The sequence below is a fragment of the Dendropsophus ebraccatus genome, chromosome 4, assembly GCF_027789765.1.
Source record: "Dendropsophus ebraccatus isolate aDenEbr1 chromosome 4, aDenEbr1.pat, whole genome shotgun sequence".
Classification (NCBI taxonomy): domain Eukaryota; kingdom Metazoa; phylum Chordata; class Amphibia; order Anura; family Hylidae; genus Dendropsophus; species Dendropsophus ebraccatus.
Window position 1 is genome coordinate 24,754,420 of NC_091457.1, and position 15,428 is coordinate 24,769,847.

At 43.5% G+C, this 15,428-nt stretch overlaps 1 protein-coding gene across 2 annotated transcripts in view; it reads left to right on the forward strand.

Moving 5' to 3' along the window:
• The window catches only part of LOC138787952 (low-density lipoprotein receptor-related protein 5-like), a 182,521-nt gene that overhangs the window by 150,703 nt on the left and 16,390 nt on the right, over positions 1-15,428 (forward strand). For both annotated transcript variants that reach the window (XM_069965281.1, XM_069965280.1), the window contains exons 12-15: positions 2,491-2,814; positions 5,215-5,417; positions 9,831-10,042; positions 13,188-13,378. In XM_069965281.1, coding sequence (XP_069821382.1) covers positions 2,491-2,814; positions 5,215-5,417; positions 9,831-10,042; positions 13,188-13,378 — 930 coding nt within the window. The remainder of the gene's footprint in view (positions 1-2,490; positions 2,815-5,214; positions 5,418-9,830; positions 10,043-13,187; positions 13,379-15,428) is intronic.

The following is a 15,428-nucleotide window of genomic DNA, read 5'->3' on the forward strand; positions in this document are numbered from 1 at the left end:
CAATTTTGAAAAACTGTGAGCTCTTAAACCAAGGTACCGCGATAGATAGATATTGAGATCGATAGATATAATTTTTTTTTTTTATTATATCATGAAGTATAGTGAATGAATACATGAGTTTCAAGCTAATACTTTCAGGCTGATGGTATTGGAAAATGTATTGTTAGTGCTATATACATAGTGCTCCAGATTTACTTATACCATGCTTAGACAGTGTGAACTTTAGACTAGACAGTCTGAAATGACAATGTGCCAGATTTATCACAGTGGCTTAGGCCGACACATCTTTTGACTGTCTAGTTTAAATTTAGACCAACTCCTAGGACCCTGGTTCACAGTTTGATTATCAGAAATAAGCTTTTCTAGGGAGATAATCGGACTGTGTGATCATATAAATTATTGTTAGTTTACATAAGATGATGTGTGGCCGAAGGCAAAGGATTTGTGACTGCAAGGACAATCCAGCAATTGCTAATGCGGCCAACACAGCTAGTCGAGCCTTGTAAAGGATCTGCAGACGAACACCAAATGTAATAGTAAATGTGCCCAAGCGGTTAACTATACAGAGTATATTCCCATTGAGAAATGATAGACGAGGCACCCCAACCTAAATATAAAGTAGATGATGTAAGGCACCGTTTTAAGCAGAAAACCAGCTGTTGTCTCATGGAGGTTTATTAATTCTCGCTTTCAGCGCCTGTCTGAGAATATTATGACTTCATGCATTTTATGATCATTCCTTTACAAATAGCTGCGATATAAATGTATGGAGAATGTGGCGCTTCAGCAGTTAAATAGTACACGGTATGTTTTTGGTGTAAAACCTATAACATATTTTCTGGAGGCTCAAAGGGGTCATACATGTCCACACCGATTAAGTATATAAGTAATTGTCTACAAATACATGTACGGTAGGCTGCCCAGCTATGCTTAGTAAGGATTAGGTAGACTTGTCTTTGCTTTCTCCTTGGGAGTTTCAGTACATAACCACATTACAATATATATTTATAGTCTTTTGTCATTGGTTTCTCTTTTCTGACCGTATATATTAAAAAAAATAATAACCGTATTATTGGGGCAGCTGTTTGTAACAGCGTTTAGGAGTGTGCTTTACAACAAGCCCCATGGGCATGGATAAGGGCATAAAATTTTACCGGGCATGCTCTGTGACCTCTGAAGAAATCATTTCACAGGGAGGGGGAGGCTGAGCTGTGAGCTTCAACCAGGGCCGATTCTGGGGTTTCTGCCGCCTGAGGCAAACCTCAGGCGGCCGCCCCCTGACAACCCCCTACCGCCCCCCCCCCCCCCCCCCCCCCGCCGCCGTAACCGGATCACCCGCGCCTGCACCTCGCGCATCCCCCCCCCCCCCCCCCGCCGTAACCGAATCACCCGCGCCTGGACGCCCCGCACTCACCTGTCCTGCAGCAGCCGTCCCGTCCCGCTCACCGCTGTCTCCCGACCCTGCAGCCGCTCACCTGTCCTGCCGCAGCCGTCCCGTCCCACCGCTGTTCCTTTCCGCGCTCCAGTGCCGTCAGTCAGCAGCTGTCATCGCCCTCCAGAGAGTCGTGAGTGCCTGGGGTCAGCGGGGGCATCGCGGCCCCCGCTGACCACGGGCACTCACGACTCGCTGGAGGGCGATAACAGCTGCTGACTGACGGCGCGGGACAGCGGTAAGCGTTGGCGGCGGGACCGGACGGCTGCGGCAGGACAGGTGAGCGGCTGCAGGCGCAGGGCTGCTGTCTGCCGCCCCCTGCAGGGGCGCAGAATCTGCCGCCTGAGGCGGAATACTCATTCCGCCTCATGGCAGAAACGGCCCTGGCTTCAACTATTGTCTTCTCCATCTACTGGTGTCTTCTTTCAGGCTAAGGTCCACAGGCTACACCGTGGAAATGACTAACATGTCAATCATTAACGGCCGTTGTTTGACACTCACTACAACGACCTTTATTTTTGACTCCTTGTTCGTACATTGGGTGAACATAGCCTAAGACTGTGGAGCCTTAATATGGCCAATATGGGGCTGAATGAAACCGAATTAATTGACCGAATTAAATCCTTTTAGGTTTTTTTTTTTTTTTTTCCACGCACAGGCAGCTTGGCAGGTCCTGGAAGTTAATCACACAGCACAGACCACAGGTCGTGGAAGTATTCCCCACTCACCACAGTTCACAGGGAGCTGCCTGCAAAAAGGGGTGGGGCATAATAATCGTTTATCGAGGTTACATGTTCAGTTAATCGAGATGATGATTTAGGCCAGGGATCAGGAACCTTTGGCCCTCCTGCTGTTGCAAAAAAACAATTCTCGACATGCCTGGAAAGCCTTCGGCCGTCCAGGCATGATGGGCGTTGTAGTTTTGTAACAGCTCTTATTTAGGCCATAATCGCCCAGCCCCACCTAAATATGCAGGGGGCATTGGAAGGAGACCATGTAAATGTAAAAATGAAAGTTACATGATTTTGTATTATCATTTAACCCTCTATGCTCTACAGGCCAAGACCGAGAGATCATTGCCGATGATCTTCCTCATCCCTTTGGACTTACCCAGTACAGTGACTACATCTACTGGACAGACTGGAACCTGCACAGCATCGAAAGGGCAGACAAAGCGAACGGCAAGAACCGTACATTGATCCAAGGACGCTTGGACTTTGTTATGGACATTCTGGTGTTTCACTCCTCCCGGCAGGACGGCTCCAACGAGTGTATGCAAAACAACGGCCACTGCAGTCAGCTCTGCCTCGCTGTGCCAAATGGATACAGATGTAGCTGCTCCTCTCATTACACCCTGGACTCCAACCACAGGAACTGCAGCTGTACGCACCACTAGTATTCATTACTTTATTTACAGACCGCTCCGAATGACTTGTACGTTGTTGTTAACACTATCCTGGCCGGACACTGTGGTCATGTGCCAGCTAGCAGAGAGGGACGACACATGACTACCACAAGTGTCATATAAAAGGCCACAGCATGTGCAGACTTCATTATAGGCTCTATTATCAGCTGTCACTCCCTTACAGTTAGGGCCCTATTCCACCGGATTATCGTTTAGATTATCGTTAAATTGTTCGAATCTAAACGATAATCGTTCGTTTGAATAGCCGTTAACGACTAACGACCGAACGAGAAATCGTTGATCGTTCAATAAGACCTGGACCTATTTTTATCGTTGCTCATTCTCAAATCGTTCGCATTAAATAAGACGTCCTTCGGTCGTTCGCAGTAGTGACGAACGCAATAGCGACGACAAGACGACCACAAGAACAATCATAAGTAACGATTATCTTTCCATGTAAATGTGTGAACGATTTCAGGTCTTTCGTAATAGCGGTCGTTTGGATCGTTTATCGCTAACGATTATGCGAACGATAATCATCCAGTGGAATAGGGCCCTTAGATAGGACCGTGGCACAGGCAGTATTGTCAGGGCTTAGAGGACAGTGGAGTAGCTAACAGAGGTCTCTTCTATGTTTTTATGCTAGGCCTCATTCACACGTTCAGTGATTTTTCTGAGCTGCAAAACCTCCCTCTATTTTTTTTTTCTGTGATCTGTGGAAAATTATCCGTATTTGCATCCATAATTGTATCCGTTTCCGTAAAATGTGAATAGTACTAGTCTGCGTAGATTTTGTCCGTGTTTTTTGTGGACGTCACGGATGTGACATCTGTGACGTCCGTAAAAAATACAGATCCCATAGACTTCTATTGGTAATCCGTACCACAATCGCAATCCGCACTAGGATATGTCCTTATTTTTTTTCTTACGGAACGGGTTACAGATCAAAAATTACCACTGACTGTGTGAATATAAATCATTGTGCTCTAAGTTGAACCATGATTTTTGACCCGCAATTATGGACAACTTTACGGGACGTATGAATAAGGCCTTAGATTTGTCAAATCTGAGTCTATTAAATCAGCCGTCGATATATTTAGTCGTGTAAAAGTCATTTCACTTCCAAGCAACACTTGGAAAGCGAAATAATTTTTACTAGACTAAATAATAGACTAATAGACTAAACAATAAATCGTTGCGGTTCTCTGCACCATCCGCAAGCATAGATGCTGCACATTTGAGATATATCTTTTATACAACTTGTCTGTTGGTACATTGGTGGACAGTGTCAGCAAGGCGGAGCTTTATGTTAGCTGGGCCCCCTCCCCAGCTAGGAGATTGGGCCCAATTGCTGTGAAGCCCCGCCTAGATGACACTGCCCACAAATGGAATAAAGTGAGAGTAAGGGGTTAACTATCACTTAAATACGTAAAGAGACTCAGTCAGTAGGTTTATGCTGTCCTATCTAAGGGTAGCATAAACTAGTAACAGAGAAGCTGAACAGAATGATGTATCACTTACATTGTTCTGTGCAGCTGATTCGGAGATATCCTCCTGAATAACATGGACAATAAGTAGTCCTCTCCATTTTGTGCTTGTGCCCAGTAGTCCTGGATATTCATGAGAAGCAGAAAACGCCGCCCACCAGCTGCTGATTGGCAGTTATCTATCCATGCTGTGTCTAGGCAGAAAACTGTCAATCAGGAATTGGAGGGTGGGGGAGGGGTGTGGCAAGAATCCTATTCTCCTGCATATTAGGAGAACGGCTGAACAGAATTATGTAAGTAATACACCGATCTGTTCAGCGTTTCTTCGACTATCTTATGCTGCCCTTATTTAAGGGGGCATGAACCTAGTGACAGATTCCCTTTAGGTAACTGTAGGGCAAATAATCTTTCAGCCGACAGTTCTCTCCCATCCTCCCCATACACATAAATTTTTCGGCACAGCCAAATGTTTTCATTTTCTCTATGGACAGTGGCGGGGTAAGCTGCAGGCTTTGGCTTATTCCTCTGAGAAAGAACGGTTTGGGCAGAGAAAATCCATCACATCCGACCCCTATCTCCACTGACAGATGATTGGAGGTCCATAAACACCTTCTTGTACTCTTGTACTCTTGGCATGGAGGGCTTAGCTGACTGTAGTATAAAGTGTTGGGCACTATGCTTGAAAAACCATAACTATTCTGGTGTGTAATCACATCATACAGTTAAGCGAGGGGGTTTTTAGGAATTGTCCCCTACCACTTTAAATACAAGTAAGAGGGCACTTATGCTAGCTCCTATAACTCTGGACAATGTGTCATTAGGACGTGTGACATCAGTTTTTCTCCTTTTATTGAGCTCTTCCTTATGGCATCCTGTGTTTTATGTTCCAGTGCCGTCCAGCTTCCTTCTGTTTAGCCAGAAAACTGCAATCAACCGAATGTTAGTAGATGAACAGCAGAGTCCAGACATCATCCTTCCCATTCACGGCCTCAGAAACGTCAAAGCCATTGCTTACGACCCAGTAGATAAACTCATCTACTGGGTGGATGGCCGGCAGAATATCATTAAAAGAGCCAAGGATGATGGGACACAGGTAAGGTTTCTTATATGATTATTTCCATTTGCATTTTCTTTTTGTATAGTGGCCATAATAAGATTTTCCATCTTATTTCCCCAATTGTTATGTGATTGACAGCTGTGCTTACATGTCATTGGCTGGGATCAGTGATAACTCTGAACCCAGTCCTGGATTTTATAATACAGCAACCAATAAATAATTTGCTTAGTATTAGCTCATTTAGTTCCTTTTTATGTTTAAAAAAAATAATCCTGAAATCCTTGGGTCATGTGATCTCATAGTGACACCCCTGGAAATTATATGGGTTTCTGTGCTGTCATTGGGGTCACCATCTCATCCAGAAGAATTTCCTACATGATGAAGCTGTTTTACTCAAGTTCTTAAAGGGCTATTCCCCTGATGATCAAAAAAATCATACCAGTCAATACTCACCAAGTCTCTTTGAGCAGTCTCACACTTCCCTATATGCCGTTTTTGAACTTTTCTGTGAATGGTTGTTTACAGCTAACATGGCGCTGGCTGGGAAACTACTTTCCCCTTCATGCAGTGCAATCATTGATCCATATGTGTCCTGCCCGTCACGCAGCACATTGGACAGTACACACGGTGGGGGGGGGAGTTCTATCAAATATGGTGTAAAGTGAAACTGGCTCAGTTGCCCCTAGCAACCAATCAGATCCCACCTTTCATTTCTCTCAGACCCTTTGGAAAATGAAAGGTGGAATCTGATTGGTTGCTAGGGGCAACTGAGCCAGTTTCACTTTACACCATGTTTGTTAAATCTCCCCAGGATCCTTGCTTTCCCTGGCCTCCTGCCGCTAATCCCCCCTCCCCCCCTAATCCTGCTCTCCCCACCCATGCCTATTTAACTAATACAAATTTTGGGGGGAATACCCCTTTAAGAGCTGGCTGATCAAAGGTCACGTGACACATATATACAGTAAAGAAATGTATAGATGGAGCAGAGCTGGGATAAAACAGATGTCACTGAAGGAAAATCCAGGGCTCCTTTTTTGAACCTCTTTGAAAATCCTTATGTGCCCACCAGCCCTGACATTGTAATTACTGAGGGTGACTATGTGTTCTATAGTGGTTCTATACGGTATACTGAGGGTGACATGTTCTATAGAGGTCACATGATGGCTATTCTTTACATGTCCTTCAATATCTAATTGATCCTAGTATTTAGTATAGAATTTATCTGGCCATCATATCTTCATGGCTTTCTTAGTCTGTTATATAACGGAGAGGAAATTCTCAGTTCTGGTCCTCCTTATGTGCCTGTGAAATGGAGAACTCCCTAAGTAGCAGACATCCTTTCATATATTTTTTTTAAGATTTGCCTTCATTGGGCTTCAAGGCTGTGTTCTTTCAAAGGTATAGTCTCAGCGGGGAGAAATCAAAGCCTCTTTCCATGTGGAGGTATTTTGGCCAGTCCCAGAGATATTAGTTTTGCGTGCTTGGTATTTCACACGCTCTAAAAACAAACATGCCATCATTCGAATAGAATTGCAATTGAAATGAATCTGGGTTGAAAGGATGCCAGCTTTTATGGGTGTAAGCCAGGAACAGATGGATCTCCAGGGATGGGGCTGGAGAGAGGAGACCATGTACATTGTATGTGGCCGCAACCTGAATTTTTTTTTCTTTCTATCGTTATATAGCTGTATAAATGGATAAAGCATCCAGGCTTACAGCTGTAAGTGACCTAAACGGTACTGTCTGCTATTGACAGGACAACCTCTTCTGTATGACCATATGGTGCTAGCTTATAATGGAACCCAGATCGTCTGTGTATTCTGTTAGATGTAAAATGTTACTATCACTTTCGACATGCCACAGGTTTTGATCACTAGCCAGGAGAAGTGCTCAGCCTAGCGCTTCTCTTCCCTTTGTAGTAGAATGGCCTCCATAGGCTTCCTACAGAATCCATCTCCTGCTGCAGGGAGACAGAGGGGGAAGCACGTGGCTGAGAGCTTCTCTCTGCTCTGTCTAGAGATTTCTAAACATGCAAACACTGGCGGATGAAAATTCTTGACCTCTCTATGATCTTAAAAGTTTTTAATGATAGTATTGCTCCATTATGGCGAGAGGGAGTAAGCAAGCAGAACTTTAGCGTGAAGCCAGCCATACATAGATAGATGTCGGCCTGATCCCCACCATACTAATGCTCTGCTTTTTGAATGGAAAGAAGAGAGAAAACTGCTGCTATAATACACCTTTGGCGATGGCTTACCTCCCTTAGAACAAAGGAACAATAGGGTGTGTTGAGATCAAACAAGCCTTACTGTTCTTTTCCCTGACATCTGCCATTCAATGCTCTATCCCAACCAGATTACGCTGGCTTACACCAGTCCGTACACATTAAGCCAATGTGTATGTGAGTCTCCTGATAGCAGATATCGTCGGGTATGTTGTATTGTATCCTACCTTATACCCTTTTACTCCAGGGAATATGCCCTATTAAACCGAGCGATATTGGCTCGTTTGTCTGATAATGGTCCCATGTAATAGAGCCTTAAAGGGGTACTGTGGAGATTTTTTTATTTTTATTTTAACTCAACTGGTATTAGAAAATTGGCGTCTAGGATGTTTTTGTACTTTTTTTTAATATGGTCCAATAAAGAAACAATTTTTACTTCATACCTATGGAGCTGGATACCGTCCTATCTTCCATTAGAAAATTGTATAGATGTTTAAATTATTTCCAGTACTTATCAGCTGCTGTATTTATAGCAGGAAGTGGAGTATTGTTTCCAGTCTGACACAGTGCTCTCTGCTGCCACCTCTGTCCATGTCAGAAACTGTCCAGAGCAGCAGCAAATCCCCATAGAAAATCTCTCCTGCTCTGGACAGTTCCTGACACGGACAGAGGTGGCAGCAGAGAGCACTGTGTCAGACTGGAAAAAATACACCACTTCCTGCAGGACATACAGCGGCAGTAATTTACAAATCTATATAACTTTCTGCCACCAGTTGATTTGGAAAAAAAAAAATAATAATTGAAGTTCCCCTTTAAATTGCAATTACTAGAAGAGTGTCTAGGTGCCAACAATACAGAAACATTGGCTCAGGCGGTTACTACCCATAGGTAGTGCCTTACAAGACCAGAACAGGACGTAGTCTTAAAGTTTGCATATAGGATTACGTGTCTCCCAAGAAATATTCAGCTAATGCTTCCCACCTCTGACCTCCCGATTATCATGGACATTTGACTCCGCAGCTGGTAGACTCATCTCAAGCTGCTCCTCTAACATGAAGGAGAAACCTTAAAGAAAATGTGAGCTGGCAGCTGTAAGTCCAGGACATCTCCTAGACCCCCAGCTCGGCCGCTGCTCAGGCTTCCTGTCCATTTCATTTCACTTTCTATTGTGCTTAAAGGCGAGGGCCAAGTTATTCATCTGAGGTCAAGGACACTTCTCTCCGGGATGGTGGCCAAGTACTCTCCTATTACGTTCAGAGCTGACGAGATGAACCCTGCCCGTGTGAATGATAAAAATGGTCAAGTAATATAAGAGAACCCTCGAAGTGAGTGGCACCAATGCTAGAACTAGGCCTAGCACCTAAATGGTTAACTGAAAATCACTGTCACATAGCTCAGATCATGATGGGACAGCAATAGAAGTACTATATATATATATATATATATATATATATATATATATATATATATATATATATATATATATATATATATATATATATATAATCTATAGCTATAGAGAAATAGATAGATATACATAGAGAGAGATAAGATAGATAGATATATCTCAATCATCTGATTGTAAATTATTATGTGGGCGGCCACAATATCTGAGCTTTCTTCACAGCATTTAGAGACTTGCTTTACAGCATGAAAACAGGAAATGGTAGATGGCAGAGGATCCTATTGACTTCCATAGAAGAGTTTTGTAACCTGCACAGAGGTCACTGAGCAGAGGGGAGGTGTGTTCATGTCCTATTGTGAATGACCTGATCCTATCTTATCTATATACAGGTATACTTGTCCATTGTAAACCTGCTTCTGACTGGAGCAGACTGCTGAAAAGTTTTCTCTATGGAAGAGGAAGTGTCAGCTTATTATAAGCTCTATTGGCCAGGCTAATGGAAGAGGAAGTGTCAGCTTATTATAAGCTCTATTGGCCAGGCTAAGGCTATGTTCATACGGCGTTGAAATGACGGCCCTCATTTTACGGCAAACGGTAGCCGTTATTTTAAAACAACAGTCCTTATTCCTTTAATGACCGCCGTTATTTGCTGCTAAACGAGATCTGTCCAGTAAAACTATGTAAACATGGCCTAACACTGCTGCTTTTCGAATTATTTAAAAATATTATTGAATATTAGAAAAAAAAACACCAAAAAAATCTACTTAAAATGTTTACTAGTTATGTATTAATATGTGCATGTATGTATTTTTTTCTATAGCCTCTTGTGCTAGTATCCACTCCATTCCAGAGCCAAACCCCAGAAAAGCTGCCGCATGATTTGAGCATAGATGTCTATAGCCGCACCTTGTACTGGACTTGTGAGGCCACCAACAGCATCAACGTGAACAGGATTACTGGAGAGTACATCGGCACTGTTTTACGTGGAGAACATGACAAGCCAAGGGCCATTGCTCTGAATGCAGAACGAGGGTAAAGTTTTTTTTTTTTTTTCTTTGTTATTTTATTTTAGGATTCAACCAGGGTACCAATAACTGTGCTTACCACAGATGGGCACGAAACACTGCAGGTCACAACAGAGAATATTTTTACTACTGTTTTGGCATAGTGATAATGCCTAATACCTAAGATTCAGGTCCTGAATTAAAGGGGTTGCTTTAAGTAAATGATGCCACAGATTTGTAATTTACTTCCTTTAAAAAAAGTCAGCTGCAGTATGTCCTGCAGGAAGTGATTTTTTCCAGTCTGGAGAGCAGGACTGGTTTTCTATGGAGATTTGCTACTACTCTGGACAGTTCCTGACATGGACAGAGGTGGCAGCAGAGAGCACTGGGTCAGACTGGAGAGCATACACCACTTTTTTTTGCAGGACATACAGCAGCTGATAAGTACTGGGACTCGAACATTTTTAACAGAAATAAATGACAAATCTCTGAATTTTTTTTGTGTGAACTATTCCTTTAAAGAGGTTTACCTTCTCTACACATTGATGTTCTATCGTCAGTATTTGATCTGTGGGTCGCTGTTTTGCAGAGCTATCACAACGGGATATCCAGTGTGAACTGAGCCAGAACAAGATGTCGCTGTTCGCTGTGTAGCAGCTGAGCTGGATTACTCACATTGGAGTCAACAGGAGCTGCAGTAAACCAGCATGGCCACTACACAGTGAACGCCGCCATCTTCTTCCAGAACCATTCACAGCATAGATCCAGCCATGGGGGCTCCGTACATCTCATTGTTGGGGTATCGTCACCTGCATATCAAATACCGATGGACTGTCCTGACGATAGTCCACCCATATTTGGAAGTAAAGAACCCCTTTAAATCAGTAGATCATTTTAAATGGGTGTCGTAAGGGAACATTCTGACATTTGGTTGCCAAATGTGAACGTAAACCTGCAATGTGACATGCATCAGCCACAACATTAAATCTAACCTTTGCCAGACTAACTTTAGAAACTTTGCAAAAATTCTCTACATTGACAATTGGCGGTGACAGGTGACAGGCTATTATGTAATCTTCCTCCTTCTTCCCGTATCTATACGAGCGGACATCACAGCATGTGACCGTGTCGAGGTCCTGCTCGGTATCCGGTTTGCGCCGCCTGTCAGGATGAGATGTGAGGAGAAGATGCCATAATATATTGTGTTTAACTATGTCCTGCCAGTAAAATCCCTGAAGACAGCTAAACAAGCGGGCAAAATGGGAACCATGTGTAAGGCAGCTGACGGGGAGTCCCAGATGGGTTTGTCAGACATATGTTAGGAGGCTTCAGCAGGCATTCGGGTTGGCTTCTATCATTTTGGGGGAAAATGTTCTGATTCACTCAACATGAAGACGAAGCAGATGAAGAAGAGAACTACTTGGCCTGCTTATAAACAACTCTGCAAAACCGCAGAAAGCTTTGTACATTTTAATATCCGTTATTAAGATGAATTTCTGAAACAAATTGCTTCATCTAATAAATGAGGGGAAAAAAAGACTATTAAAATGTACTGGTGTTACCAAACTGGGGACCTATTAACGACAATGTTTCTGGAACTACAGGCTGTTTATTATACAGAGGCGGGAAGAAGCCGCAGAGAGAAAAACAGTGTTCCCCCAACACAACTAGTTGTAGACCGAAACCATCGCCATGCTATGATAGGAGCCATGGTCATCTGCTATGGAAGAAGTTTGGCGATCAGTAAAGAGGTCCTATAATGTAATACACATTCCAGTTACTTATAATTAGGGCCGGTGTCGGCACAGGGCTTACTCGGGCAAGTGCTGGGGCCCACAGCGCCTCTAATGTTCAGCCCCCTCACTGTAGTGCAGGGTGAGCGCTGAAAAACAGAGAAAGAGCAGGACCTGTGAGTATCCTGCAGAGAGGGATGAAGGACCTGATCACATGACCTGCAGGCCCTCAGTACTATAGTGTGAAGATCGGCTGGGCAGAGAGAAAGGGGGAGAAGACTGAGCTGTGTGTATGTGTGTCATTCAGTAATGTGTGTGTGTGTGTGTGTTGGTCAGTAGTGTGTGTGTGTGTGTGTGTGTTGGTCAGTAATGTGTGTGTGTGTGTGTGTGTGTGTGTCAGTCAGTAGTGTATGTGTAAGTAAGTGTGTGTTTGTGTAGGTTAGTGGTGTCTCAAGTGATTGTGCATAGTGGAAGGATGAATGAGGGGCCCGCTGAGGCTCTGTTGCCCAAGGGCCCGCGGAAATCTGGAGCCGGCCCTGCTTATAATGCTTTCTCTAAGCACTAACTTTGGATGTGAGATTGTACTAGATGCACCCCCCCACCTTTCGCCAAAAATAGCATATCCATCACATCGTCTGATCGGCAAGTCTGCCACCAACACCCTTTACAGGATTGCAGACTTGTTGCGTGAGCTTTAGAGGATATCTTTACTATTCTGTCTTCCAAAAAGTCTGTTGTAATGTTGGCTCCATCTGCACTGTTTTTGCAGACACAAAGTCTGTTATGTAAATGGAGAGCTATCGGCATCATGTTGCACAAGGGATTTCTGCTCAGACTGACCGAGCCTCAGTCTTATTGTGCATAAATAGGGAGTATTTTTGGGGACAGTTCATATGTTTTGATATCTATCTATCTATCTATCTATCTATCTATCTGGCATAGATATGTTATGCTCCACCCCCACCTGCTCAACACACAAGTATATATGTTACAGGCTAGTGTTTTTAGACATCTTTTAACTTTTCTCCATAGCTGGTAATTTCTACACAGAACTTGCAATTGTGCAGATTTGTTGTGGAATTTCTTGCGGAAGACGTAAATTTAATTTGGATTTTTTTATGATTACATTAAATCCTGTAAATGCTGCTGATTTCCTGCACACAGTAGGCGCTCCACATGGTCAACTTTAGCCATCTTCTGTGCAGCCCCAAAAATTGTTTACCGACATCTTTCTGTGTGAACAGGGAATGTGGGGCCAATAGCTATGTATTTTAAATAGACGATCTTCGTGCGGGCCAGCCGCTCGATTAATTGTGCCCTGCAAGCGCTTGTTTGCGGAGTTTGACGGACGAAGATTGTCATGTAAAAGGACCAAGCTCGAGAGAAAATATTCCAAGATCTGTTAAATTGTGCAAGTGCTGAATATTTTTGTCCTTTCAGGTACCTGTACTTCACAAACATGCAAGAAAGATCCCCTAAGATAGAGCGAGCGGCCTTAGATGGGACAGAGCGAGAAGTTCTCTTCACCACAGGGCTGATCCGGCCTGTTGCTTTGGTTGTCGACAACAAGTTAGGGAAACTGTTTTGGGTGGATGCAGACCTGAAGCGTATAGAGAGCTCCGACCTGTCTGGTAAGAGTGGAAACAAAAGTAAACTTTTAATAAATTTAACAGCTTGCTATATGGTTAATGTCCCTTATCTATGATGGTTGTTTTTAGATACTGTGATATTCTCCTCGGTAAAAGCAAGGTGAATTTTCTTTTTGACTGGAGATGAGTAGAGATGAGCGAACCGGGTTCGAGTCGATCCGAACCCGACCGTTCGGCATTTGATTAGCTGGGGCTGCTGAACTTGGATAAAGCTCTAAGGTTGTCTGGAAAACATGGATACAGCCAATGACTATATCCATGATTTCCACATAGCCTTAGGGCCTTATCCAACTTCAGCAGCCACCGCTAATCAAATGGCGAAAGTTCGGGTTTGAATCGACTCGAGCATGCTGCAGGTTCGCTCATCTCTAGAGATGAGGCTTAGGGCCCTATTCCACAGGACGATTATCGTTCAGATTATCGTTAAATCGTTCGAATCTAAACGATCGTTCGGTTGAAATGCAGTTAACGATTAACGACCGAACGAGAAATCGTTGATCGCTTTATAAGACCTGGACCTATTTTTATCGTTGCTCGTTCGCAAAACGTTTGCAAATCGTTCGCATTGAATAAGACGTCGTTCGCAATAGATACGAACGCAATAGCGAATAAATGGCAAAAAACAATGATCGCAATTACGATCATAAGTAACTATTATCGTTCCATGGAAATGAATAAACGTTTTCAGGTCTTTCGCAATAGCGGTCGTTTGAGATCGTTAATCGTTAACGATTATGCAAACGATAATCGTCCAGTGGAATAGGGCCCTTAGTCATTATGTACAGATTTGTCTAGTGTGGATAGTTCTCCCTGGATGTGTAGCTGCTCACCTAATTTCTTTAGTAGAAAGGAAATCTTCGCTCCAGTGTACTGCGCGTCATCGGTCCACTCCTTCTAATGATAATCAATGGAGGGGGCGGGCTGGATGTTGCGGCAGTGCACTGGAGCAAAGTTTACTCCAACTAACAGCACGGGATGAGTGCCAAGGAGGAAAGTAACACGCATACCTTCCTCCTTAGCATCCCGGGCGCTATAGGGGGCTACAAGCAGGTGAGATTTGTCTCACCTGCTGATAGTTCCCTTTTAAAGCAGGGGTGTAAAATTCCCGCCCGTTCAAATGTTGCAAAACTACAATTCCCATCATGCTTCAAAGTTTTAGCTGTCCTACTTAGTGATTGACAGATCTGTTTATATACACATTTAGAGGTCACAAAATTTAGTTTTGAAGAAGTCAACAGGGGTGGTGATCACAATCAGTTTGGCAATATATTCGCTTTATTTATTTCTTAATTTTCTCTGTTTAAATTGGCATTATACATATGGCCAAACTGTGCTCCATGATCCCTCTGTGCTGATATTTGGTCTTTTCTCTGTTCAAAAAAAGAGACCAAACACAGGAAGTCTCAGCTCTTAATGCACTCACACAATAAGAGACAGCTGTTCATGATGGAGGTTGTATATCAACTAAGGGCAATTACCTTAGGACTAATTATATTATTAATTTTAACTAATTATATTATCAATAGAGATGAGCAAACCTGGAGCATGCTCGAGTCCATCCGAACCCGATCGTTCTGCATTTAATTAGCGGTGGCTGCTGAAGTTGGATAAAGCTCTAAGGTTGTCTGGAAAACATGGATACAGCCAATGACTATATCCATGTTTTCCACATAGCCTGAGGGCTTTATCCAACTTCAGCAGCCACCGCTAATCAAATGCCGAATGATCAGGTTCGGATCGACTCGAGCATGTTCGAGGTTCGCTCATCTCTAACTATCTACTATGCAGCTTACCAGGAGACAGTGCTCTTTGTTATGTAACCATTCAGTCATTGTAATGTAACTGTGTGATTACAAAGACTTTGTTGCTGTGTGACAGGAGAGCCGACCGTACAATGCAAGCACCCCCAAGATTCTCTGCTACTGAATGTGGAGGCACAGTAGCTGTACACATGCACAGTCAAGACTTGTCCCACTCCATGCGCGTTTAGGAATGGCTGTCAGTCAATACCAAGCCATGTCTCTAAGCGTGC